A 27,190-nucleotide genomic window follows, 5' to 3' on the forward strand; every position below is an offset into this window, starting at 1 on the left:
GAGTTGTGATAATTTGGCAAGTCACTTTACCATGCCAAGTGTCGGTCTCCTCAAAGCATGGGAGAATAAGGTATGCACATACTTATTTTTTCTCAATACTGTTAGTTTTATTTGCTGAACGGATATTTGCTTTTATTCTTATTTGCCCAGCAAATACCAACATTTGGTTATCAGTCTCCCTCCTTATATTTTGCGATTCAGATGGATGCAAATGGTATCTTGTTTTAATTTGCATTTTTCTCATGCTAAGGGAGTTCAAGCATCTCTTTATATTCTGTTTTTTGAGTGTCTCTTCATATTCTGCTTAGCCATTTGGGCTTAGCTTCTGCAAACTGCTATTTATCTCCTCTATTTTTTTATTGTCAATGTGCATGATTTAAAAAAAACACGTATCTTCTGCTGGCCTATTAACTATGTCTATTATATTTTTTATTGAACAGATATACTAAGTTTTATTGTAGTTATGTTTATCAAGTTTTTTTTATAGTTTTGTTTTTCATTTTGGAATCTTATTTAAGAAATCTTTTCCTACCCACAGAACACAAAGATATTCTCCTATACTTTCTTCTTTTCACTTTCTAGATTTCCACATTTCAGTCTTCCATGTAGAATCCACTATGTAAATGGTATAAGGGAAGAATCCACCTCATTTTCCTTCCTCTACTGAGCCAGTTTTCTCCCAACACAATCTATCAAAAAATCCATAATTTCCTCACTGCTCATACATGATGCTTCCATATATTCATGGGTCTATTTCTGAATTCTCTATGTGTTCCACTGGTCTGTTTCTCTGTCTATGCACCTATCTCTCTATTCCTGCATTTATTATCATTTTTACTTACTACAACTTTGTGGTGTATCTTAATACTGGATCACATTCCCAGGGCAGTTTTGACAAAGGTGCCAGTGAAGGATGTACAAAGATGTTCCACATGGCATGTGAAAGCCAACCTGGACGCTCATCCATAGAGGAATGGGTACAAACATATGTGATGGATACATATTAAGAACTACTATGCTGCAGTAAGAAGCAAAGAGCTACCACAGTTACATGTGTAAATTTAAAAAATAAAATGTTGAATGACATATATGAAATTTAGAAAACAAAATGAGGTTTATAGCGCAACACCATTTATGTAAGTCAAAATCTTTGGTAAGTGCTTGTTTTGTATTCTTTTATAAGGTGGTCAGTCAGGTGTGGCACAAAAGGAGACAGAGGAAAACACAGTTTACTATACTCACAGGTCCTAGAGACCAGAGACATGCCGTGCTGTGCCACCAGAGTGTCAAGATGCAGAGGACAGAAGCAGGGAAGAGACAGGGCTAGACCCTTTATTGGGGTTTCAGAGGGAAAGGCAAAACTGGGCATGGAAAGCAGTTCAAGACTGGCTAGTCTGAATAATTTCGATGGGCTCTAAGCTATAGAAGGATCCCTAGTTGCCTGGTACTTGGCTCTAGGCTGATTAAGGCAGAGGAATACTGAATGCTGGATGTCAGGGGTCAGATAGCGGGGAGCTGGCTCTGGGTTGAATAGTTCGCATGTATGTCTAAGGCATGTTCCCTGCTGAGACCTTGGCTATCTTTAAGAATTGGTTAGACCTGAGAAGGGCAGTGTCTCCCCAGTCAGAAAGGTTTTTTTTTTTTTTTTCAACATTTATTTTTGGGACAGAGAGAGACAGAGCATGAACGGGGGAGGGGCAGAGAGAGAGGGAGACACAGAATCGGAAACAGGCTCCAGGCTCCCAGCCATCAGCCCAGAGCCTGACGCGGGGCTCGAACTCCCGGACCGCGAGATCGTGACCTGGCTGAAGTCGGACGCTTAACCGACTGCGCCACTCAGGCGCCCCCAGAAAGGTTTTTTAAAATGTCAAACTATCATGGGGTGCCTGGGTGGCTCAGTCTGTTAAGCGTCCAACTCTTGATTTCTGCTCAGGTCATGATCTCACGGTTCATGGGTTCAAGCCACTTGTTGGGCTCTAAACTGACAGTGCAAGCCTTCTTGGAATTCTCTCTGTCTCTTTTCTCTCTCTCTCTGCCCTTTCCCTGCTCTCTCTTTCTCTCAAAATAAATATTTAAATGTCAAAACATCATAATACACAGAAATTAAATACATATATATATAATACAATACTTAGATATGTATATTTTTGTAGCATATGTAGTGATGTGTGTACTATGGGTGCCTTTTTAGAGTTGAGAATGAAGTGTGGATGGGGAAGAAGGGGGACAATCAGGTAAACACCAGGGGTCTCGCCCACATTGGTGATGACAATGTGCTATGGAATGAGGAATATTTTCAACTCAACTCTGCTCCTGAGAGAAATAATATAATAAATGAGATAACTGGAGATCATAAAAGTATCTTCTCTAGTTAACCCACAGGATTTTCATGAGAATCATATGGGTATTGTATGTGAAGCAGTTTAATAATCTATCAAGTACAATGTAATATTAGTTTTTATTGTAGTTTAATTTAGGAATATGAACACTTCTGTTTTCTCAAGCGTCTCTCTCTTTGGAGGGGGAGAGCTATATCTCATTCAGGTCTTTTGGGGGGCTTTAACTTTATTTAGATGGCAACAGCACTTACCAAAATCAGGAAACCGGTCGGGCAACATCATTTTTAACTGCACATAAGCAACTCATAGTAGTACAGGTGGAAATTGTAGAATAAATTCATCACACTTAAAATTACTTGTTCACCACCTATCCCACCAGATTGTAAACTCCATGAGAGCCAGGATTATTGCTGGCTCCAGGATTATTGGGCTCACTATGCTGGGTTCACCACCCAGCATAGTGCCTAGAATGTACTCATTTGTCAATAAATATTCATTTCCAGTGAAGTAATCAATGCAGCATTTTCCATTTTTTCAGAAAAACAAATTACCTGGTGGCCTTTCAGTTTACTTGAAAAATGACCTTCTCCAGAGTAGAACCCTACAGTTGGTTACCGTTATATGCCTAACATGTGGCACAATAATTGGCACGGAGTAGAAGCCCAGTAAACCTTGAATAAATGAATAAGTGGAAGGACATAGTGTGGCCTAATGGGTGTTAGATGCCACCAGTGGGTTTAAGCAGAGAGCTGTGAGAGCCATACTCAAAGTCCTTGTAACATGACATCACTGTAATTTTGGTTTGAGACAAAAGAAAGACTTTTTAGTCCCCAGCTTTAGGCTGACCTACTAGTCCAACTACCGGCCTCAGAGAAAATAATCCTGGCTATCATGTCACATTATCCTGGGAAAGTAACTTAACCTCAGGCTTCTGTTTCCATTTTAAAAACACGAGAGTTGCCCATCTGTTCAAATACTGTTTGAAGACTGCCAAAGGCTGAACTTCTAACAAGAAAGATGTCATTGTCAATACCTGCTCTTAACCACGGATGGGAAACAGAAGGTTCAGGTGAATGAATAGAAGAGTTTCATTAATGTAAGTTACACATAGATAGCCAATTTTCAGAGAATGAGAATACCTGCCTGTACACAAAAGCCCATTTTGCCACTTGCTAATTCCGTAGCTTTGGAACCTCAACATTTCTAAGCACCTGTTGCTTCATTTGTAAAATGGGGATGATAATAACATTTATCTTATGAAGCAGGGTTGGCTAACAGTCCTGTAAAATGCCATTTAACAAATATTTTGGCTCCGTGGGTCTGATGGTATCTATCACAACTACTCCACTCCATAGTGTGAAAGCAGCCAGAGACAACACCTACATGGAGAGGCGTGGCTGTGTTCCAATAAAAGTTTATTTGTGGATACTGAAATTTGTACTTTTAATAATTTTCACATGATAAAAAATATTATTAATTTTTTTTCAATCATGTATAAACCATACTTCGCTGGGGAACCATACAAAACCAAGTGGTAGGTTGGACCTGGTGCTTGGGCCATAGTTTGTCACCTACTGCTGCAGAGATTCTGTGAGACTTAAACGTTAGCTATTTATCAGCCTCATTACTATTTATTATTTAAATGAAAAAACAAACAAGATTCAAAATTACAGGTGCAGTATGATGTCAACTATATAGGTATACAAAGAAGTTGTGCCAACATGCTAGCAGTTATGATGTTGGGAGAGTAAGAGTCAGCTTAAGATGTTTCTTCTTTTAAAAATAAAACAGGGATGTTTGTGTGGCTCAGTTAGCTAAGCATCTGACTATTGATTTAGGCTCAGGTCATGGTCTCGTGGTTCATGGGATTGAGGCCTGCACTGGGCTCTGTGCTGACAGTGCGAGGCCTGCTTGGAATTCTCTCCCTCTCTCTCTCTCTTTGCCCCTCCCCTGCTCTCTCTCTCTCTCTCTCTCTCTCAAAAATAAATAAATATTAGAAGAATAAAAATAAAACATAAAAATTGCATTACAAAGAAACATAATTTAAGTAAAAAGATCCAGCCCTAAAAACAGTTAACAATCCCCAAAGGCAAGGGAATTAAAAGCAAAAATGAACTACTGGGACCTTATGAAGATAAAAAGCTTCTGTACAGCAAAGGAAACAGCCATCAAAACTAAAAGGCAACCAACGGAATGGGAAAAGATATTTGTAAATGACGTGTCAGACAAAGGGCTAGTATCCAAAATCTATAAAGAGCTCACCAAACTCCACACCCGAAAAACAAATAACCCAGTGAAGAAATGGGCAGAAAACATGAATAGACACTTCTCTAAAGAAGACATCCAGATGGCCAACGGGCACATGAAAAGATGCTCAACGTCGCTCCTCATCAGGGATATACAAATCAAAACCACACTCAGATATCACCTCACGCCGGTCAGAGTGGCCAAAATCAACAAATCAGGAGACTATAGATGCTGGAGAGGATGTGGAGAAACGGGAACCCTCTTGCACTGTTGGTGGGAATGCAAATTGGTGCAGCCACTCTGGAAAACAGTGTGGAGAGTCTAAAAATAGACCTACCCTATGACCCAGCAATAGCACTGCTAGGAATTTACCCAAGGGATACAGGAGTACTGATGCATAGGGGCACTTGTACCCCAATGTTTATAGCAGCACTGTCAACAATAGCCAAATTATGGAAAGAGCCTAAATGTCCATCAACCGATGAATGGATAAAGAAATTGTGGTTTATATACACAATGGAGTACTACGTGGTGATGAGAAAGAACGAAATATGGCCCTTTGTAGCAATGTGGATGGAACTGGAGAGTGTCATGCTAAGTGAAATAAGCCATACAGAGAAAGACAGATACCATATGTTTTCACTCTTATGTGGATTCTGAGAAACTTAACAGAAACCCATGGGGGAGGGGAAGGAAAAAAAAAGAGGTTAGAGTGGGAGAGAGCCAAAACATAAGAGACTCTTAAAGCTGAGAACAAACTGAAGGTTGATGGGGGGGTGGGAGGGAGGGGAGGGTGGGTGATGGGTATTGAGGAGGGCACCTTTTGGGATGAGCACTGGGTGTTGTATGGAAACCAATTTGACAATAAATTTCATATATTGAAAAAAAATAAAATAAATGGATTAAAAAAAACAAAAAACAATAATTATAGTGAACATAAATTCAATCTTCCTTTCACAATTCAGAAGGCACTTCAGATATCCATTATGCCCAAAGATCAATGGTAAGAATTAGTTACTACTGTAAAAGACTGTAGACAGAGAAACCAAGAATGGGAGGCTGAATCTATACTGATCTTACATCACACCCAAGAAGCAGCTTTCCAAGTAGGTCTACTTCCTACTCTTCTTTGCCCTCCTTATCAGTGTGTTTACTGCTATAAAGGCAAATAAGCCCATAATCTAACAAGAGCAACAGACAAGAAAACAGCCAAATCCAGTAGCATGTAGAAGAGAAAAGCAACAGGAGCAGAAAGGAAGAACATCCAACTCAACCCAATCACTGGAAGTGGAAGTGGTTGTAGTTGAGTCGTTAGAGAGAGCTTCCTGGAAAGATGAAGGTGGAGCTAACTCCTCGAGGAGGAGGAGAAGGAAGCCAGAGTGTAAGAAGAGCATTTCAGACAAGGGCACCCCATGGGAAAGCAACATGTGACAATGGCTGGAGGCAAGACAGAGCACTGAAGGATTATAAATGTGGAAGTTGAGTATGACTGGAGAGTAGGATGCAAGCAGGATAGTGGAGAACACAGTGCTAGACAAGCAGGCAGGGTCTGTGGATCCTATATACCTTACTCATGATTTAGGACTGTACCCTAGTAATTAAATCATTTCTTGACCTGTAAGCCTCAGTTATTTGATGGTAAAATGGTGAGAATAAGATCTACCTGGTGGGATTAATGCTGGGGAGATTAAATGAGGTAATGTACATAAAAAATGAGCATATTTCAGGGTAGGCTTTATACTACTGAAATCAGTTTAATCAAAAATTGTTTTTAAATAACTTTCAAATGAAAGGTATGTGCTTTCCCATAAAACTGCAAATTCAAAACAATGTCTTCATTTGATAGCCACTGAGCTTTCGAATTTTTCTAGTACGTGAAGACGCATTTTGTAAAGGAAAATCACTTGCAGTCTGGCCTCAGTGAGTAAATAGGAGTTAGAGCACAGGATGCAGCCTCCCAAATGGCCTCTGCATTTGCAAAGGTATTTGGAAGCTGGTCATTTGACTTTTAAGGAAAAAGTATTAAAGTAGAGGATCCTTCCTGAATGTTTTGAGAGTTCAAATTTCTAACTTTGAAATACATCAATAAAGTTATCAATTAAATGATAGCTAGTGAAAAATCTACCCTAATGTGTTGGTAATATGATTTCTGTATTTTTGTTACTTTTGATTTGTATTTATATTTCATCAATTAAAAAAGAATGCTCTCTCTCTAGGGGCACCTGGGTGGCTTGGTCAGTTAAGCAACGGGCTCTTGATTTTGACTCAGGTCATGATCTCAGTGTTTGTGAGCTCCAGCCCTTTGTGGGGCTCTGTGCTGACAGCTCGGAGTCTGGAGCCTGCTTGGAATTCTCTCACCTTCTCTCTCTCCTCCTCCCCAACTCATGTGCAGGTTCCCCCCCCCCCTAAATAAATAAATAAATAAACTTAGAAAAGAGCGCTCCCTAATTATTTAAATTTGGCCATGTTCTGATTCTATATGACTTTCTAATTTTCCTTGAAAGGGAAGATGTAAATGAAAAAGATGCAAATAGGAATGACAGTTTCGTCTTCAGATAAGAGCAGGTTTTTTTTTTAATTGCAGAAACATGATTTATGTTAGACTATTATAAATATTTTCTTTTTTTTAAAGGCTTATTTATTTTTGAGAGTGAGAGAGTAGGGTTGGAGCAGAGAGAGAGGGAGACACAGAATCCGAAGCAGGCTCCAGACTCTGAGCTGTCAGCACAGAGCCCGACGCAGGGCTTGAACTCACAAGCCGCGAGATCATGACCTGGGCCAAAGTTGAATGTTCAACTGACTGAGCCACCCAGGTGCCCTATATTATAAATATTTTCTTGAAAAAAGTTGAATTTAAACTAACTTATTTTAAAATAATTTTATAAAGAACTCTTACACTAACCATAGGAGATTCTTTTTTTTTCTTCAATATATGAAATTTATTGTCAAATTGGTTTCCATACAACACTCAGTGCTCATCCCAAAAAGTGCCCTCCTCAATACCCATCACCCACCCTCCCCTCCCTCCCACCCCCCCATCAACCCTCAGTTTGTTCTCAGTTTTTAACAGTCTCTTATGCTTTGGCTCTCTCCCACTCTAACCTCTTTTTTTTTTTTCCCCTTCCCCTCCCCCATGGGTTTCTGTTAAGTTTCTCAGGATCCACATAAGAGTGAAACCATATGGTATCTGTCTTTCTCTGTATGGCTTATTTCACTTAGCATCACACTCTCCAGTTCCATCCACGTTGCTACAAAGGGCCATATTTCATTCTTTCTCATTGCCACATAGTATTCCATTGTGTATATAAACCACAATTTCTTTATCCATTCATCAGTTGATGGACATTTAGGCTCTTTCCATAATTTGGCTATTGTTGAGAGTGCTGCTATAAACATTGGGGTACAAGTGCCCCTATGCATCAGTACTCCTGTATCCCTTGGGTAAATTCCCAGCAGTGCTATTGCTGGGTCATAGGGTAGGTCTATTTTTAATTTTCTGAGGAACCTCCACACTGCTTTCCAGAGCGGCTGCACCAGTTTGCATTCCCACCAACAGTGCAAGAGGGTTCCCGTTTCTCCATATCCTCTCCAGCATCTATAGTCTCTAACCATAGGAGATTCTTAAAGATAGAGAACAAACTGAGGGCTATGAAGGGAAGCGGGTGGGGGATGGGCTAGATGGGTGATGGCTAGATGGCATTAAGGAGGGCACTTGTTTATGATGAGCACTGGGTGTTGTATGTAAGTGATGAATCACTGAATTCTATTTCTCAAACCAATATTGCACTCTATAGTAACTAACTAGAACATAAATACAAATTTGAAAAGAACAAAAACCTCTTACACTTAAATTGGGACTAGCAGCCAAAAGGGCTTAGGGTCAGAAGCAAAAGTTGTTGAAGTTAATTTTTCCCCCAGCTTTACTTCTGACATTAGGTGAGATTGCTACTCCATTACATCTCCTATCTGTGAAAAAGGCTGTATTTGTAATCCACAAACATCAGGGTTGGAAAGCAGACTTTTAAATAAGTACATTAATACACTCTGAAAGTGGAAAGATTTGATTTCAGAATTATAATGCAAATCTATTCCAGGTTTTCTGGTTTCTGCTCCACAGAACACACCAGCTCTTGCTGCCCAAACCATGGTGATTTCTATACCACATCCTCCAATCCCACAGAAATCGTTAAGAAAGAAAGTCTATTATATAAATTCATTGACCTCTGCGTCAGATAACTTGCTTTGTTTTCTTCCCAATGGCAGTCAAAAAGAAATGCCATGCAAGTATTAAAAATTAATTAATCTTTTTAAGAGAGCAAATGCAATATGCATCAAGAGCCAAAAAAATGTACTTATTACCCTTTGACCCACTAATCATACTTCTGGAAAGAAAACAAGCAGAAACTTATTATATAGTGAAAAAGAAAAAAAAGTGGAAACAGACTTAAAATGCCCAAGAATTGGGGCATGGCTAACTAGCCCAGAATTATAAACAGACAAAGTATTATGCAGCCATTTAAAGGGAAACTATTGAAAATACATCACGAAATTTGTATAAAACAATGATAAATGCATTATATATATGTATATATACCCTATATAGAGAGAGATTGTAAAATGCAAAATCTATTCATTGATATGATATTGAGGAGAAGAATTTAAGAGACATGTAAGATGCAGCTTATCCACATCGCATATGGCATTTCTTTTGAGTAGATGATTTTTTGGGGGTGCTCCTTGAAATAATAAAAAGATGCTGCCGGAATCAACATATCACTTAGATTTTCTCACTCTCGTTTTCTTTCTTTTGTAAAATATAGCCCCAAAAGGTGACCCGAATGTTGTACTTGCCCATTTTCTCCCTTTTTATGTCCCAGAGGAATTTGTTTCTTCTGATAAGCATTATAAATCGGTTTACTCAATAATCAAACTTAGGTTATTAGACATTCAGTTACTCACTTTTTGGTGCACCTGTGAAGTTCTTTCTGCCAGAATTCTCGACCACTTAGAGAAGACATACTTCCCCTTTTCTTCACAGAATGAGCCATTCTGTCTTTAGCAATGTCTGACATCATCATAGCCTATGGAAAGCAACCTTTGTAAAATAGCAGATGGAAGATCCGAAAACATTTTAGTTAGTATAACACAGAAACTCATTCTGGATTAAAAAACACAGAATAGGGGCACCTTGGTGGCTCAGTCGGTTAAGCATCCGACTTTGGCTCAGGTCATGATCTCGTGGTCCGTGAGTTCGAGCCCCGCATCAGGCTCTGTGCTGACAGCTCAGAGCCTGGAACCTGTTTCAGATTCTGTGTCTCCCTCTCTCTCTGACCCTCCCCCATTCATGCTGTCTCTCCCTGTCTCAAAAATAAATAAACATTAAAAAAAATTTGAAAAACTACAAAAAACACAAAATAGTCTTCTACAATTTTTGAATGGCGACGTGCACTTTCCTTGAGAGTAATGAGTACATGTTGTTATTCTGATCAGTATAATTGGAAATATGATAACTCCTCTAACTTTTATCTATGCAATAGTATAATTCACATAAGCAGATATTAAGCTTCAGCTAAATGCTTAATAGCAGAAGAAGTTAAGTCACTGAGAAATGATAGCCTTGTGTGGAAGAAAGATATTATTCCACGTCAGGAAGCAATATTTTTTATTGCCTCCCCCCAAATTAATCCTGATAAAAGTTGGCTAATTAGTATGTGTTGCTGTTGCTAGTACTTTAAAAATTAAAATTGTCTTCCCCAAAGGGTATTTTTTTTCAAGCCAAAGAGATTTACTTTGTAAACAGCACACAGAACTTAACCTTAAGCAAAGTATTTTATTAGAAAACCTACTTCCTTTTCTCAAATGCTTGTCAAAAAGCTGCCAGTAGGAATGGATTCCCAGAATTTAGACTGTAGGTCTACTGCTCTATTGCCTACATAGAAATTTATAGTCATTTTAAATTATTTTATAATCTGTAAATCTGAGAGCCTGAATAAGGAGACACTGTCCTAGACACTAAAAAGATCTAAAACAGAGTCCCTGCTTTCAAGGAGCTGGCAGTTGAACGGGTAGGGCAGACAAGTATACAATCTAAAAACCTCAGCGTATCAGTGGCAGAGTAGAGAGGCAAAGGGCACACAGATTTGGCAGAGGTATTGTGTGCTGGAAGGGAGGCAGTGAGGGGTGTGTGTGTGATTGTGTGCCTGTGTGAGTGTGTGCATGAGCGTGAGCATCCCTCTGTGAGTGTGTGCCTGTGTGGGCATGAGTGTGTGAGGCTGTGTGTATGAGTATCGGTGTACATGGGTGTAAGTGTGTGCCTGTGTGTACCCGTGTGTGCCCCTGTGTGTATGAGCTATTGATTATCTGTGCACCCAAGTGAGTGTGTGCCTGTGTGTCTGTGTGTGAGCCTTTGTGTGCTCTGTGTCTGTGTACTGACTGTGGGTGTGCGTCTTGTGTGTGTGTGGTGTGTTTGTGTATGCTTGTGTGTATAAGTGTCTGTGTGTATGTCTGTGTATATGAGTATGAGTGCCTACATGTGCCTATGCGTGTGGTAGGGCACACTGAACCTCATTAAGCGGGTCATTCAGGTTCTGATCCAAAGTGACACAGATAGACCTTGGTCTGCTCACTCGTTTCCAGAGTTGGAATCTAGAGGTCCCCAGGGGTGTGGCCGCCCAGTGTTGTGGGGCCTCAGGAAGACTGCAGAGGACTCATCGCTCTCACGGAGCAGACCAAGCTGGCCAGCTCTGTACTAGGCATCACCCTAAAGCTCAGACATGCAGGAGGTCCGAAGGGGGAGGGGGGTGGATGGGGTGGGGACGAAAGGCCAAGACTTACTTCCAGTGATTTGGGGCCACTTTCTCCCATTTGTCGTGGGGAGGAGGAGTAGGCTTCAGGGAGGCCAAGGCCAGCGCAGACAGGCCATTTCTTACCACAGGGCCCTCCCTCCTCGGCAACCCTCCCACCTGCTGTATCTTCTCCGCTCCCACCCCCAGGCGCGCGGAGAGTGAGCGCTTACCCACAGCAGCGCTGGAGCCGCGGCTCCGCCAGGGGCCTCCTGGACCTCCCTCTCCTCCACTGCGGGAACCTGCGGCGCACGGCGAGGCTGCCGCCGCCCGCGTCTCCCTCCGCCTGCGGCCGCCTGCGGCCGCCCGCGCACTCCCCGTGTGCTCCGCGCCCGGTCTCCAGGGTGACTTCCTCAAACAGACTCCTCTGTACGCCCGGGGAGGGCCATAGTAGCTGCGTGGTCCTCTGAGCTGCCCTAAGGATTAAGGATCTCATCGTCTCTGCCCAGCGGAGGACGCCCTGAGCCCGTTTGTGCCCCGGGGTGGCTGTGAGCTGGAGGGAACCGGTTCATCCTACGGCGAGGTCCTCTGGGACCCAAGCAGCAGCCCACGGAGCCCTCATCCAGGTCCCTTTTCCCTGAACGCCAGGGGCAGGAGTGCGGTTTCCTGGGGCAGGAAATCTGAGGCACAAAGAGAAAGTAGAGCCCCCCTTCGCTTTCCCAGATCCCTGAGGCTCCAAGGTACAGATACGCCATCAGAGGGATAATTTGTTGAGAGCTAATATTTACCAGATACTTGGAAAACGACTTCCGTTTTATTTAGTTGTCCCAACAACTCTGTCAAGGGAAGGTTGTTAACCTTTTACAGATAGAGAAAATTGAGATTCTGAGATCTTAAATAACATGTTCAGGGCCGTGCAGCGTATGGATTTATCTCCTGTGCCTTGCAAATACGGCTCCTTCACTTTCCTTAACAATTCTCTTCCCAACCTCTTAAAGTTTAAGAAGCTTTGAAATGGAGGCTGTTTGGGCTTGAGGACCCACCTGCTGTATCTAATAGGCCCTTCGTCCTTAATAAGTAACTCCAGGCTCCTTCCCTCAACCCAAAGCAAACAAACCAAACCCTTGAAAGAACCTTACATAGTGCAGAATCACTGGAGATAGAAATAAAATAATGCCTCTAAGTCACTAGCTTGGCACATGTCCCTTGATTGAGTGCTCAGTGCAGTCAGCATTAGCTTACAATAGCAATACACTGGGATAACCGTAGAGCCAGAGAAAGATCAGTAAAGTGTTCTGGTTCCATCCCAATCCCTATTCATAGACAAATAAGAACAGGAAAGGATTGTTTATTGAGTGTCTACTATATAGTAGGCAGGAACTATTAGGTGACTGATAAAGATTATCTCATTTAAACTGTTCGTTAGCCCCATGATAAAGGGACATTAACTCCTTTTTTTTTTCTTTTTTTTTTAAGATAAGAATGAAGAATCATTGAGTAGCATGCTCAAGCCTGTAGTTAAATCACGGAGCTGGATTTGTCCAACTCTAAAGCTTTTGCACTGTGCCAAAACTTTCGCCCGCTTTGCCCACCCTAAACATGCGACAGCACTTTCCAGAAATATGATAAAATTTTAAGCAGCTGCTGATAAAAGAGGTTCACAACTCAATTTATTTTTAGAGTTTTCATTTATTTTTCAGAAAAAAAAATCACATGTAAATAACAACTTACTCAGATATTTCATCTTGATCTCATGTATAATTAAACTTTGTTCTGAAACGGGAACCCTTGTTGCAGTAATGTGTCATGATAAATAATTGCATATTCAGGATTTGTGAAATGGGTGATCGGGAAAATTATGACAGAAAAAACATTTGTAAAAATCATTATTTACAAAAAAAAATGATATCCACACCTTTTCTAACTCATAAGGCAAGTAACGTTAAAATGTTCTCATGATTATCTTCAATAAATCAGTACTACACATTCACGTCACCATTGCTCAACAGCGAGCTTTGCTGCAGCCAGCCCTTGCTTCTTTTGCTGTTGCTCTTCTTGAGCACAGCGCAGAAGCAGTAAAGCTTTCATCATAGACAAAGCAGTAACGGCTATGGGAATAAAAGTACTCTCTGTTGAATTACAACACGTAGGAAAAAGAGCCAGGCATCAACTTTTTAACAAGATTTAAAAAATATACTTGAGTATTTTAATCCACAATGTCTTTTATAAATATTTTATGCTCAAGGAATTTTGTGAAATTATATACTCCGTACAGGTCATAAAGAAATTCAGCTTACTGTTGCTATGAAGATCATGGGGGGAATTCTAAATAAAGGCTACCACCAACTGAAATTCAAGTATATACGAACAGCATTTTCCTTAAGAAAGACAAATGACTGAATTTTATTACATTTAGAAACACAGGAAAATTTATCTGACATTCTTTTCCTAATCTCTCTTATTGTTAAAGTAAAAAAAAATGGATGACACTTAGTAGGCATGAACATTAAAATCTGATCATTTCATTCATAGATTTTTTTTCCTACGGAAAGTGAAAAATTAAAAAAAAATTGTATATTGAAACCCAACAATATTCAAACAGTTAAAAAAAAACCAGCTCTATAAATGACTGCTTAGCCTGTAGTGAAGCTCTACTCATAGATAAGATTAGCATATCATCATACCAACACTTGGCTTTTTCCAGAAAATGTATTCAACAGCAATTTTCCAACTCTCTTAAATTGAGAGAGAAACAGACAGTTCAGACAGGAGCCAATCTCTTTCATGCACATCCATTTAACAAAGCAAGAATTCAATACTGACCTGCAAAACCAATACAGCTATAAGAATTATCATCCTATCACCTCTCACAAGGAAAAGAAAACAATCTGGCTTTGGACCTTGGGACAGTGATCCCAGCGATAGTTATTTGGTGTATTATTTAAAATAGTTTAAAGTAATCATGTATGTATGAATAACACTAAGCATTAGTTTTGCCAAAAAAAGACAAAAGGTGGAGAAAATGTCACTGAAGTAATATACAGCTGAACAAATGAGATGGAATTAACATTCACATGATACACTCATTCGATGGAATATTTTAAAATGATAAATGGCTTGTCATCTATCAAGCTAATTCACAAACTCTGAATGAATTAAAAATTGAGCTATATTTAGAGAGGTGTAAAGTGATTTCAGCTTTATTCTGAATCGGTTTGTCCAGGAATTTTTTTAAAGGAATTTTGCTGATTTTGAGTAAAAACAATTGATTTGCAAAATAAAGCATAGCAAAAAAAGAACTGTAAAATGCTTATTAATAGAGTGTCCAGTTCTGCAAAATCCTTGCTAAATAATGTATCCCTCTCATTTAAAAAAATGTTTTTACATAGTTTCTAACAAGATTATGTAAAAATGCTGTCAGTGTTTGAGATACCATGATTCAATTTCTTAAAGCTGTTTAAAAAAATATTATCAAAGGTTGTCCATTAGCAGTAATTCCACTCTGTAAAGAATTTGGATTGTTTTCAACAGATGGCAGCCTGATGTGCTGGTCATTAGTACAGACCTTAAACATGATACTTAAAAAATTAATATACTAAAACAACTTCATTGTTTTATTTTGAATATTTTAGGGGATAAAGTTAAATTCACTAAGATATACTAATGAAACTTAAAATAAATACTAATTGATTTGAAATGGTAGGGATTTTTCAAAGACCCAGAAGCATCCTTTCAAAACATTCCTGGTTGTATTATTTGCAGTCCTTGAAGGATATGTTAGCTGGTGTTAAAAAGAAAACTTTTCTCAAGTTTCTTCAAGGTGTGTTTGGGAAAAAAAAAGTGTTTTTGTGATTTAATAACTTTTTTAAGCTTCATTAAAACACTGACCTTTATTATCAATGTCCGAGGGGTGGGGACTATGGCATAGGATCATGTATTCGCAGGCCACTGTGAACATTTGTCAGAACCAGTAGACCGGGACACAATTTGGAAAATACTGGAATATAGGTGAATGCAGTAGAAGTTTCCATTACTTATTTTTCTTTCAGTTTCAAGTGACACATAAAAATATATTTGCTTCTCATTGAAACATCTGTTCTTATAAGCTTAAAGATGTACTTAGAACAAGCAATCTACTATCCTAGGGATAGAAGGAGACAATCAAAAATACTATAAGTCAAAGGAAAAATAACTTTAGAAGTTATACGTGGAGAATAAATTATACTTATGGTGAATGTCAATAAGGAGGTGCCTTTCTCTCACAAGAACACTCGTTGAAGATAGAAATCAGATATTAAACATGAGGGATAATGAAGAGGTATGACCATGATCACCTTAATAGACCTGAAAATTTGACATTCCTTCAAGAAGAATATTTCAGTTTGAATTAGATATTAAAATTGCAACTCTAGCCTACAGAAGACGACAGAACATCAAAGCAATGACATAAAGAAAAGCTAGTGGGTTTTCGTTTGTTGTTGTTTGTTTTTTGATATTTGGAGATTTAAATATAGGACTCCTACCTCATTTTTCCTCCATACACTCCATGCACAAAATATAATGTAATGGCGTCCATGTTTAATTCATGAGTGACAGAATGGCATTTAGATGCTGTTTGCTAAATGGGAAAAAAAACCCACAAAAGAAGCAGGAAAATCCAATAAAGCCTCAAGACAGAAGTGCACATAGTAAAAGGTAGTGGGGAGGGGGGGGGGATCATCGGAACACTCTTTAATCAATGTAACATAGATTAATTTGTCCATTTGTATCAACAATTTAATTTGACTTATTTCAAGGAAACATCATTTTTACTTATATTAACTTTTGAAGCAATATTTAGCGATCACCCACCTTTTGATATCATAACAAAATTATACTTGCATTGAAAAAAATTGCTGGTCAAAAAACCATGTAGCAAAATGAATATATTTAAACTGAATGGGATTTTGCTGAATGCACAATCTAAGGAAAAAGAAGGCTTAAAAAAATAGCAAACTCCACAACTTATCTTCTTAGTAGATATCTGCACATTTTACTGTGTCATTCAAATTTAATTGACAGCGTGGTTATTTCGGAAAAAAAAATAAAGGAAAAATAAAAATGATTGGTGCAACTCCTATAGAATGACACCAGTCCATGCTTATACAGCATCTAGTTCAAAGACCTACAAAATAAATAGGGTCAACTCACAAGTTACATATCTGTCTGAGTGTCACTTGCAAGGAGGAAGACTTTATTAGGACTTTGTATTTGCAATGAGTGAGAACTTGCGGTCTCCCTACAGTTTCTCTTGGTCTTTTAAGACATTGATGAAAAGGACAGAAATATGAAAATGAGAGAATGAATTTCAAGCCACTTTGACACAGAGATAGCATAACAGGAGAACTCTAAGCAACTCTAGAAAAAGCCCTGAATCTTTTTTTTTTTTTTTAAGATTGGAGAAAGTTAAATGGACTGAGTGAAAAAATAAGCTCACTAGAAAAGTGGTATTTGACTTACAGTTAATGCCTAAAATCTGATAAAATGTCATAACTAAGAAGGACCTCAGAGACCTATTAGGGCAGTGATTCTCAAGATTTGGGTGCTTGTCAAAATACATATTACTAAATAGTATCCCTAGAGATTTATTCATTCAATGTAAACTTATTGATGTGCTACTATCTTCTAAGCTCTGGGGATGTGGTGGTGACTGAGCCAAAATCATTGTCCTTTAAATGAATGTTAACGCAAACAGTCCAAAAGTCATAATTTGAGAAACATACTCTTTTCCAACAATTTTGCTATTAGAATTACCCATATTTTGATACTAATTTTTCATAGCACCTTTTAACCTTGGGATTCAAATGGAATATGTAGAATTTATTTCCCAGAATGAACAAGCAAAACTGGCCAGCGGCTCCCTCTGCAGTCAAGATAACTGGGTTACTTCCAGCTTCTGTGTCACTTTGGGCAAATTAATTAATCTAAGCCTCAATGTCATCATTTGTAAAATAGGAATTAAAAAGAGTACCTACAACATTTGGGTTGATATAAGGATTAAATGAGCTAATATCTATATTGACTGGTATATGGTAAGCACTCCAGTAAGTATAAATTTTTATTATACATCAATCACTGTGATTGTACAAGTTTTCTTATGAACCCCCCCCCCCCCCAAGTGGATCCATCTGAGTCTAGTAGAATCATGGAACTTCAGAGGCGGGAAAAATTTTATAGATTGTTGATACGTTATGATGGTGTTGAAATAGTGTTGGTTGGGGGGGGGCACAGATTTAAACTGCTGAAGGAACTCATTCATGGCTTTGAACTGTTTTGTCTAACAGAATTCCATGTGCAACTTTAGTAGAAAAAATTCCTGCTGTTAAGAAAAGCTTGAAAATCACTGGCAATCCCAATCCTTCATTCTAAGGATGAAAAACTGAGAAGGGTAGTGATTTGTCCAACATCACACAGCAGGAGTTAGTGGTAGAGTTAATGTAGTTACCAGGCTTCTTTAAAGAAGATTTAGAAATGACAATGTGTAAAATTATTGCCTCAAACACTTTGCAGATTAAGATTGAGTAAAAATACATAAAAACAAAAATAAAGCATCTCTATTTACTGAAAACCATTTGAAATGTCGACATTCTTTCTCTATAGGTTAAATATGTTCCCAAATACCATACAGTGACTTTTCAGTTTGGCTGTAAATGTAGAGAAGAACAGAGCTCTAAAAATAATTAAAAATTTAATTCTTAGGAATTATAAATTCCAACTATGGTAAAATTCAGACTAATTCTTAATAAGAATTTATTTTAAAAATATCAAGAAAATATGGAATTTATTTTAAAAAGAAAAACATACTTTCCATGTTGTCAAAATAAAGCAATATCATTCATACTTTCTATCTTGTTAGAACAGAAACTTTTAAAATCATAAATCTCAGGAAATGGTGTTCTGGTTAATGAGAACTCTTGCTTTTTATTTTAACCCCTGGTATTGAAAATATTACTATATACTTGCCCATTTTGTTTAATTTTAGGAATTGATAATGAACCTGACTTAATGTTGTTGTTTTTTTTCAATAGCAGAGACTCTTGCATTGTCTAGGATTATTTTTCGTAATGTGAATTCCTATTGTACAGTACTATAGATACAGGTATAATAGGTATAAACTATAAGTTTGAAAAAAAGCCCACCAGAATCTAAATCCCTGATATGAGTTTATTGTGTTATTCTTTGACCTATTTTCTGAAAGGAGAAGGGATGTATTCTCTAATGAGGTTCTGGTTATTGAAAGTTTAATGATTATGAAGCCAATGACTTCCATTCTGTTTCACAAAGCCTAATTAAGGGATCATAAGAGATCTCCATAGTTTCAAATTTAGTTCCTGGAAACATTTGAATAATGTTAGAAATTATTGTAATCTATGTTTTAAATTATATTTTTTACAATATCAACAAAATTACTCTGAAAAAAAACCCTTGTGCTTAATTACTAATTCACGCTAGAACTATATAAAATAAAATATAAAGAGCAAGACATAAGAACCAGTAATATTTACACATTTTTAATATGCTTTGTACTAATAATATTCAATATGTTTTCTCATGAATTACTTAAAAACGCATTTTTATATTTGTATGTTGGATAATTCTCAATTATCTTACCTACAACTATCTGCTTATTCTCCATTGGTTTCAGTGTTTGAAGTTTTCCCTATGTTTTATGGGAGTGAAAAGTTTGCATTTTCTATTTTGGTTTCAAAATCAAATTGAGTATCTTTACTTAAAATGAGTATATTAATAATTTGTTAAAAAAACTTCGATACCAGACTATTTGGGGAGCCAACTGAGAGTGTTTGGATAGTAGGAATTCTTCTGAGGTGAAACAGACCTTCTTGAACATTCTCTTGGTAGCAAGCACTGATTGAGAAGTACAAATATTAATTTAAAAAGTTCCACTATAAACAATTGCCAGTCACAATCTCTTTTTAAAAGTAAGACTTACAAAATTTAATTTGATTCTAAAATTTAAAGGGCTAACGATTCTTTGTCAAATATAAGTGAATGTAAAACTTAACAACTAATGATAAATATAACAGCTTAATAATTACAGTTATTTAACAGTATAACTTAGAATAAGAATTGGTTCATGTTTAAAGAAAGCTCTATGACTTAAAGGGAGTTTTATATTTTCAGATGGTAGAGGAGGGAGGTTTTACAACTGTGACCCACCCCTGAAGAAGTGCTTCTCCATTCTGAATCCCCCCAGTGTGAGGCTAGACTGAGTAATTACAGTTTTAATCACACCTTGCAACAATGAAATCATGACATAAATTTTTGATAACTCTCTTCCTGGTTCCCTAAGAGTGGCAACGATTTATAGTTAGTTACATATGATGAATCTTAGCCAAAAGGAAATTTATTGTACAATAATGTGGATAGAATCTCATAATCTCATTTATAAAGCTTTTTTTTTTCCTTCCCAAATGATATAAATGATGATGATTAAAATTTTCCTTCTGGACTTAAATAGGGAACTAAATTTTTTTTTTCTGAGATTTCAATCTTAGTGTTTTGATTCCTGTAGGTAAAGAGAAAGATATGTGACCATTCTCCATGCTAGATGGGAGCGACTCTGTTCAGAGTAATTGTGCAAAAGCTGTTAACCAGTTCACCTATGGAAAGTTTTGAAATTTTAAAATCACAATTTTGGCTTTAGTCTGATATTATTCAGCAAATCTCCACATTTGCTAAACTGTAGAGAGAGGGGGGCAAGGTTAAGACTTGAACATCTTCTCTACTCTTGGTTAGAATTTCATATACTTAAACTTTAAATATGAATTGCTTTCCCTTTTTACACAAGTTATAAAAATAAGAGGTCCTGTTTACACAGTTTGCATTTTTATGAAATTTGCAGTTTGAAAAAAAAGCTTTTTAAAAAGTGGTAATTAATGCTTTTCTTGAATATGCTGTAACTTTAGAATTTTTTTTTCTGAAATAGTTTCTGAATTTAACCCACTAAATATTTGAAGATAGAATTTTTATTTAGCACTAGAGTAAAACATACTAAGGATTGAAGAAAAGGAAGTTTTTTTTTTCCTGGTTCCACTTAATTTTCTTTGTATGTGGCACCCCCTTTATGACAGCTATCAATATTATATTTAAATTTTATATATTGACAAAATGCAATCTACCTCTGTAAGCATTGTGCCATTCAACAGTACTACTATTAAATTTACATACCACAGTTGAAATTACATCCATTTCAGGAATGGTAAAATGCTAAAACTCAAGTGTCTAACGGCCTTACTGGAATGAGTACAATTTACAAATACAATAATTACATTTTAAAACCATTAACAATATTACACCTAGAAGTAAATACTGTAAGACTGGTCACCATGGTATTGTGTGAGGGAAATCATTGCTGAAAATCACTGACATTTCCAGCAGATATATCCCGAGTGCAGATTTTGGTTTGTTTTCATCAAACCAAAATTAAAACCTGTTTCTCATACAACAGTTCTCCATTATATGAATCCTCCAAATCCTTGAATATGATTTTATTAGTTATCTGCCAAGTATTTTCCTGCAAAACAAAACAACATATCAACAGGTTACCTTCCATAACGTGATTATTATATGGGGGCAACATTTTTATTCTTCCTGCCCTACCACTAGAAGCTAATCGCTGCATCTTGAGGAGAGCAATACTAGTATCAAATATGTGCAATTTTTTAAGTTTTCAATTTCCCAACCCAGCAAGTTGTCTTTTCACATTTCCGTGAATGAATCCTTTGCAGAGGTTTAGGTTTTAGGATAGGGTGGAGGATTTGTTCCCGGATGTGGGAACCCAACTTGTTACAGGAATAGTAACCATATAACCTGGGTCATTTTTGACAGTGAAAGGGCTATAACTGATAATTACACGAGTATAGCAGGCATAAAAACCAGCAAGTCATTGATATCTTGTTATCCCAGCAAGTCATGGATAAGTATAATCATCCTAGTATTGGGGACTCCTTTGCCAACCAACTATTATATATGCCAAAAACCTGTCTCACGGCCATTGCAGCTCATGGGCAACCATTGCTGATACCTGGCCTAGATTCTTTAAGGGTACTTATATTAAAGTGAAAGATAGATCTTCTCAGATCTCAGCTATGCCTAAAAAGTCTAAAACCTATGAAGTCCTGTTAGAGAAAAAGTTTTCAGTTAAGAGGTAAATTCAAAGGCAAATAGCATTTATTTTGTTTGCCCATATATATATATATTTTTTGTTTGCCCATATATATATATTTTTTTGTTTGCCCATATATATATATATATATGTATATGTGTGTATATATATATATATATATATATGTAAAAGTAGGATTTACTCCATTAACCGTAGTGTATACATGTATATAATGGGAATGACTGGTCATCCCTGCATAAGAAACAGAACCAGAGGCATGATAAATAGTCAGGGCCTTTCTAATTTCTGATTTCCAGTTTATTATCCCATTTTTACCTCATTCTATAATTGGTTTGCTTTCTAACTGGGATGAGAAATGGGGATTGGGAGTGGGGAAGAGGAAAAGAAAGAAGATGAGCAAATCAGACACCATTCCTTCTTAAGAAAGAGTAGCTACGGCAACACTATATTTGCAAATGAAACTCACAGGATACCCACTTACCTGCAGCAAATCTTTTCTTGATAAGTGAAAACCGATACCCTGCTCCAACAAGTTCAATGTCACAACCAGAAAGGGTGCTTCCTTCACTTGTGAACTGCACAACCAATGGGGAAGGTTTGCTTGGGCCTTCAGATAACTGAAATCTTGCCAATAAAGAACCCACCCCTAAGAAAAGAGTATCATTACAAGATAACAGTCAACACAACATGATGGATATAGTTTGGGAAATTGTATTCAAAAGTTAACATACACAATCTAACTTCCTAGACAATAGTATATGTTTCAGTGACAAAATGGTAATGAATGAAATTAATCATGAAATATTATAAGGAACTCCTTTTTGCACACTGATGAAAGTGTAACTCAGCCAAATGGTACTCCAAAATTTGGGAGCATGATACTTGGAAGGCAATGTATTTTCCAAGCTATGATTAGTATCACAAGAAAGTAAGAAATACCTAGACTAGCAGAGAGTTGAGATCTGATACAAAATGAAAACATGTCTCATGAAAAGCTCTTCTCTGAAGAATAGTCTGTTTGATGTGGGGGTGGACAGAAAAGGGGAAGTAGAGGATTCATGCAGGAATTATTTGCTTTTATTGGTTGAAATAAGTATATACCAAAGTGAAGTGAAATATTTTGCCTGTTTTCAATCTAAGTGTATTTTTGCTAATAGTTTTCTAATACCTGAAAGTTATTTCAGCCTTAAATATTAATTAAAATAAGCCTACAATGACATTACCTCCATTTTCTGACTTCTGAGAAATATCAGGAATCTTCCACAATATTCTCTGTTGTTCAGCATTCCTAAAAATAAAATAGGTAAAAGGCTTTTGCATAGGCAAAGGTTTTTGTCTAATGGATGCCATATTTTTTCTAGATAGTGCTAACTTAAAAAAATGAATCTTGAAAATGTTAACTACAATTTATGCTTTATCTATCTACCTACGTACCTATCTATGCATCCATCCATCCATCCATGCATCCATCTATCCATCCATCTATAATTCTCTCTTTTTTCTGTTCCTTATTGTAACTAGCCACAACACTGTCAGATAGGAAAACATGTAGAAGACAGGCAGTTATTTGACACAGCTACTGAAAACACAGATGAGAAATGTTAACCAATTAATCCAGATAACTTAAGTTGGAGCTATCATATGGCTGACTTTCTTTTTAATGTTCTCCTTTTTGCTTCTAAGAATCACATGGAAAAACTAGAGTAATTTTTTCTAAGAGAACAAGTTCTTTTTAACAACTGTTATCGATACGCAGTGTCTATTCAGTATCTGTTCCCATACCTTCTCTAGTGGTGTCTTTTTATAGCTCAGAAGGCTATAAAACAAAACCCTACATTTCTTAGACACCCCTGTAGTTAGGGTCCTAGATGCATGTTAGGGTCTACCAATTACATGCACTGCTTGAGATTTGGAGGATAGAAGGGAGGCAGAGGCCATTCTCCTGCCACTTTCGTGGCTGTTTTCTGCTGGCCAGTAACCCAACTGAGATGTGGGGGTCTTCTAACAAAGTGCTCCATACAGCCCAGGCTCCAGTTCTGTGAGTGTTGAGAAGTAGTTAAGGCAGTGCCGGTAGGAACTTTCTTATCCTTGGATCCACATGGCAGCAGTGAGTTCTTGAATTCAATGGCTCCATGAGCAGCTTCCTGGTATCTATGCTTCTTGGTTGTGGCTGAGGTAGCAGCTTCCCTGGCAGGCCAGTTCTGCAGTGTTCTGGGAAACATTCTTGGAGATCCAGCCTAAAGCTTATTCCTCTAGCACTTCCACCATTGTGTGAGCATCTGAATCCCTGTGTTAAATCATTTTCTGCTTAAAATAACAGAACAGAATGGTTGCTGTTTCCTGCTCTGAACCCTGACACATAGGCCTGATGTGATCTCCTCCTGTAGGAAACACAAATGCTAAGAAGTCTGTGATCCCTTTGCCCAGAAAGAGCCCATTGATAAAGAGGAAGGGGACTGGGGTCTCCTTACCAGACTGCTGGTGGGAGAACGGCCTGGAGCTTGGTTACCCCTCCATCTATGGGGACCAGGAACTGCACGTTGTTGAGGGCCACCGCAGTTGTCATTGCATCCGTATTGTATTTGTAATCTATGCGCAGGTCAGTGCTTGCCGGCTCACACCGCCAGTTCACTGCCAGGTTCAGGGGTGTGGACTGAATGCCCTGGGCAGACACCTTGCCAAACGATAGCAAAGAGAATATTTAAGACTCGACCACTAATCTGAGACAAAGCTAGAAGCTCTGACTATCTCCCATGGGAATACTCTTAGCTATAAAATGTCACAATGTTGTCAGTGCTGTTTACAAATGGGCCCTCAATAAATTATCACTGTGAAGGGTGCCCTGTGAAAGAGAGATGGGTGCTACAGGTAAATTGTTATAGGTTAAAAACATAAAATCTCCATAGCACTTTAGAGTTTACAATGCACTTTAGGTCAGTTAGGGAGGTGTTTAGGAGCTGGTTAGGAGCTGAGGCCAAGGAGTTAGTCTTGGATCTGAGTTCTGACTGTTACTTACAAGCGGATCTTGGACCAGTCACTAAACCTCTCTGAGCCTTAGTTATTTCTTCATCTGCCAAAGGGGAATTATAATAATAATATCCACCCCTAGAGTTGTCAGGAAAATCGAAGATATTTTATGTGAAACAGTCAGCATAGTGCCTAGCACTTAGTAAAAGCATTAGTGTTTTCACACAGATTACCTGCTGATACTCTCGTACTTTCTCTTCACAACATACCAGCCAGTTAGACAAAGCAGATTATTATTATTCCTTTGGTATCTGCCAGAGTGAGGACTTGAACCCAGGTCCTCTAATTAGAATGGGTACATTCTACCGTCTCCTGCCAATTCTAGCTAGAATCAACGATGAATTTGACCAAGGAAAAGCCACATTTGCAGAATCGACAATATTGTCTTATCTAAAGACAAAAATACCAACTTGATTTCTGGGTCCACAGTGAGTTCACAATGTTATTATGTCTCGATTGTTCACTGTGATGGTACTCTAGGAGACTTCTTTAACCAGCACACATACATATACTGCAGGGTCTGTGTGGGTGACGTCTATGCCCTTGCAGTCGTTTTTGTTTTTAAGTTTATTTAGAGAGAGAGAGAGTGTGCGTGTGTGAGCTGGTGTGGGGCAGAGAGAGGGAGGCAGAGAATCCCAAGCAGAGCCCAACATGGGGCTGTCTCACTAACAGTGAGATCATGACCTGAACCTAAATCAAAAATTGGACGCTAAACCAACTGAGCCACCCAGGCGTTCCATGCCCTTCCAGTTTTTTTGTGTGGAGTATGAGTTTTGCCAATTTTAAAGACTATAAACAGCTGGCTATTGGCCTAGCATTGCTCACACATAGGGACACCATGGGGAAGGGGCCTGAGGGCAGGTTGAGCTCAGAAGGCAGCAGTGGTTGCTACAGAAACAAGCCCAGATATGGGTTCTTTTATAAAATGACAGACATGGCTTTCAATGACAACTTTAGTTAGATAACTATTATAAGTTTTTATACTTGAAATATTTTTAGCAGCACAAGCCTCTGCAAATGAACTATGCTTTGAAAATGTGTTATATAAGGTAAATCAAAAGCACAGCAGACTGACCCTTCCCTGCCTGTTTCTGCCCTCTATCTCAGTGGTAGTTCTTGACTTCACAGTGGCTCCTCTACCCAGTGACAAGTGCTTTTTGAATTTGTACAGGTGTGTTTTTGATTGGATGCTCCTGGTGGCCAAAAAATAAACATGCTGAGATTTTAAGGCAATCCCACAACATGCTTGCTGTGATTCCCACCCAATTCCTTGGATGGTTGGAAAACAGTATGACCACAACTAAACAACAAATGGGATTCCTCAGAGCTCACTTTAAAACAAAACGGCAGGCCTAGGGCTACTTATATTTTACAAATACTTTGAAATATATTAGGCTATTAATCCCTCACAACAACCTATAAAACATCTAGGTAGGACTGTTATTCAGCATAGTGTTGGAAGTCCTCAGAAATCAGACAACACAAAGAAATAAAAGGCATCCAAATCAGCAAGGAGGAAGTCAAACTCTCACTCTTCACAGATGACATGATACTCTATGTGGAAAACTCAAAGACTCCATGAATAGCCTGCTAGAACTGATCCATGAATTCAGCAAAGTCGCAGAATATAAAATCAACATACAGAAACTGCATTTCTATATGCCAGTAATGAAGCAGCAGAAAGAAATCAATTTACAATTGCACCAAAAACAATAAAATACCTAGGAATACACCTAACCAAAGAGGTGAAAAATCTATACACTGAAAACTATAGAAAGCTTATGAAAGAAAATGAAGAAGATGCACAAAAAAAGTGGAAAAACATTCCATGCTCATGGATCGGAAGAACAAATATTGTTAAAATGTCTACACCACCCAAAGCAATCTACATATTCAGTGCAATTCCTATCAAAATAACACCAGCATTCTTCACAGAATGCTTCACCAGCATTCTTCACAGAAAAAAAATTTGTATGGCACCAGAAAAGACCCCAAACAGCCAAAGCAATCCTGAAAAAGAAAACCAAAGTTGGAAGCATCACAGTTCTGGACCTCAAGCTGTATTACAAAGCTGTAATCATCAAGACAGTATGGTACTGGCACAAAAACCAGACACTCAGATCAATGGATCAGAATAGAGGACCCAGAAATGGACCCACAAACATATGGCCAACTATCTTTGACAAATCAGGAAAGAATATCCAATGGAATAAAGACAGTCCTCAGACTGGGACCTCATCAAAATAAAAAGCTTCTGCACAGCAAAGGAAACAATCAGCAAAACTAAAAGGCAACCGAGAGAATGGGAGAAGATATTTGCAAATGACATATCAGATAAAGGGTTAGTATCCAAAATCTTTAAAGAACTTACCAAACTCAACACCCAAAAAACAAATAATCCAGTGAAGAAATAGGCAAAAGACATGAATAGACACTTTTCCAAAGAAGACATCCAGATGACTAACCAACACATGAAAAGATGCTCAACATCACTCATCAGGGAAATACAAATCAAAACCACAATGAGATACCCCCTCACACCTGTCAAAATGACTAAAAGTAACAACTGAGGCAACAACAGATGTTGGCAAGGATGCAGAGAAAGAGGA

General features: G+C 38.0%; 2 protein-coding genes across 24 annotated transcripts in view; both read right to left on the bottom strand.

The window, feature by feature from the left end:
- The window catches only part of DYNLT5 (dynein light chain Tctex-type family member 5), a 29,809-nt gene extending 18,100 nt beyond the window's left edge, over positions 1–11,709 (bottom strand). The window contains exons 1-2 of the mRNA XM_047872416.1: positions 11,602–11,709; positions 9,546–9,681 (exon numbers count right to left, since the gene is read on the bottom strand). Coding sequence (XP_047728372.1) covers positions 9,546–9,664 — 119 coding nt within the window. The 5' untranslated portion in view covers positions 9,665–9,681; positions 11,602–11,709. The remainder of the gene's footprint in view (positions 1–9,545; positions 9,682–11,601) is intronic.
- Positions 11,710–20,376: 8,667 nt separating this feature from the next.
- SGIP1 (SH3GL interacting endocytic adaptor 1) overlaps positions 20,377–27,190 on the bottom strand; it is a 205,230-nt gene continuing 198,416 nt past the window's right edge. For all 23 annotated transcript variants that reach the window (XM_047872939.1, XM_047872936.1, XM_047872935.1 and 20 more), the window contains 4 exons: positions 24,026–24,228; positions 22,778–22,842; positions 22,036–22,200; positions 20,377–20,942 (listed from right to left, as the gene is read on the bottom strand). In XM_047872939.1, the coding sequence (XP_047728895.1) occupies positions 20,920–20,942; positions 22,036–22,200; positions 22,778–22,842; positions 24,026–24,228 (456 nt within the window). In that variant the 3' untranslated portion in view covers positions 20,377–20,919. The remainder of the gene's footprint in view (positions 20,943–22,035; positions 22,201–22,777; positions 22,843–24,025; positions 24,229–27,190) is intronic.

The sequence above is a fragment of the Prionailurus viverrinus genome, chromosome C1 (genome assembly GCF_022837055.1).
Source record: "Prionailurus viverrinus isolate Anna chromosome C1, UM_Priviv_1.0, whole genome shotgun sequence".
In the NCBI taxonomy this organism is placed as follows: Eukaryota; Metazoa; Chordata; class Mammalia; order Carnivora; family Felidae; genus Prionailurus; species Prionailurus viverrinus.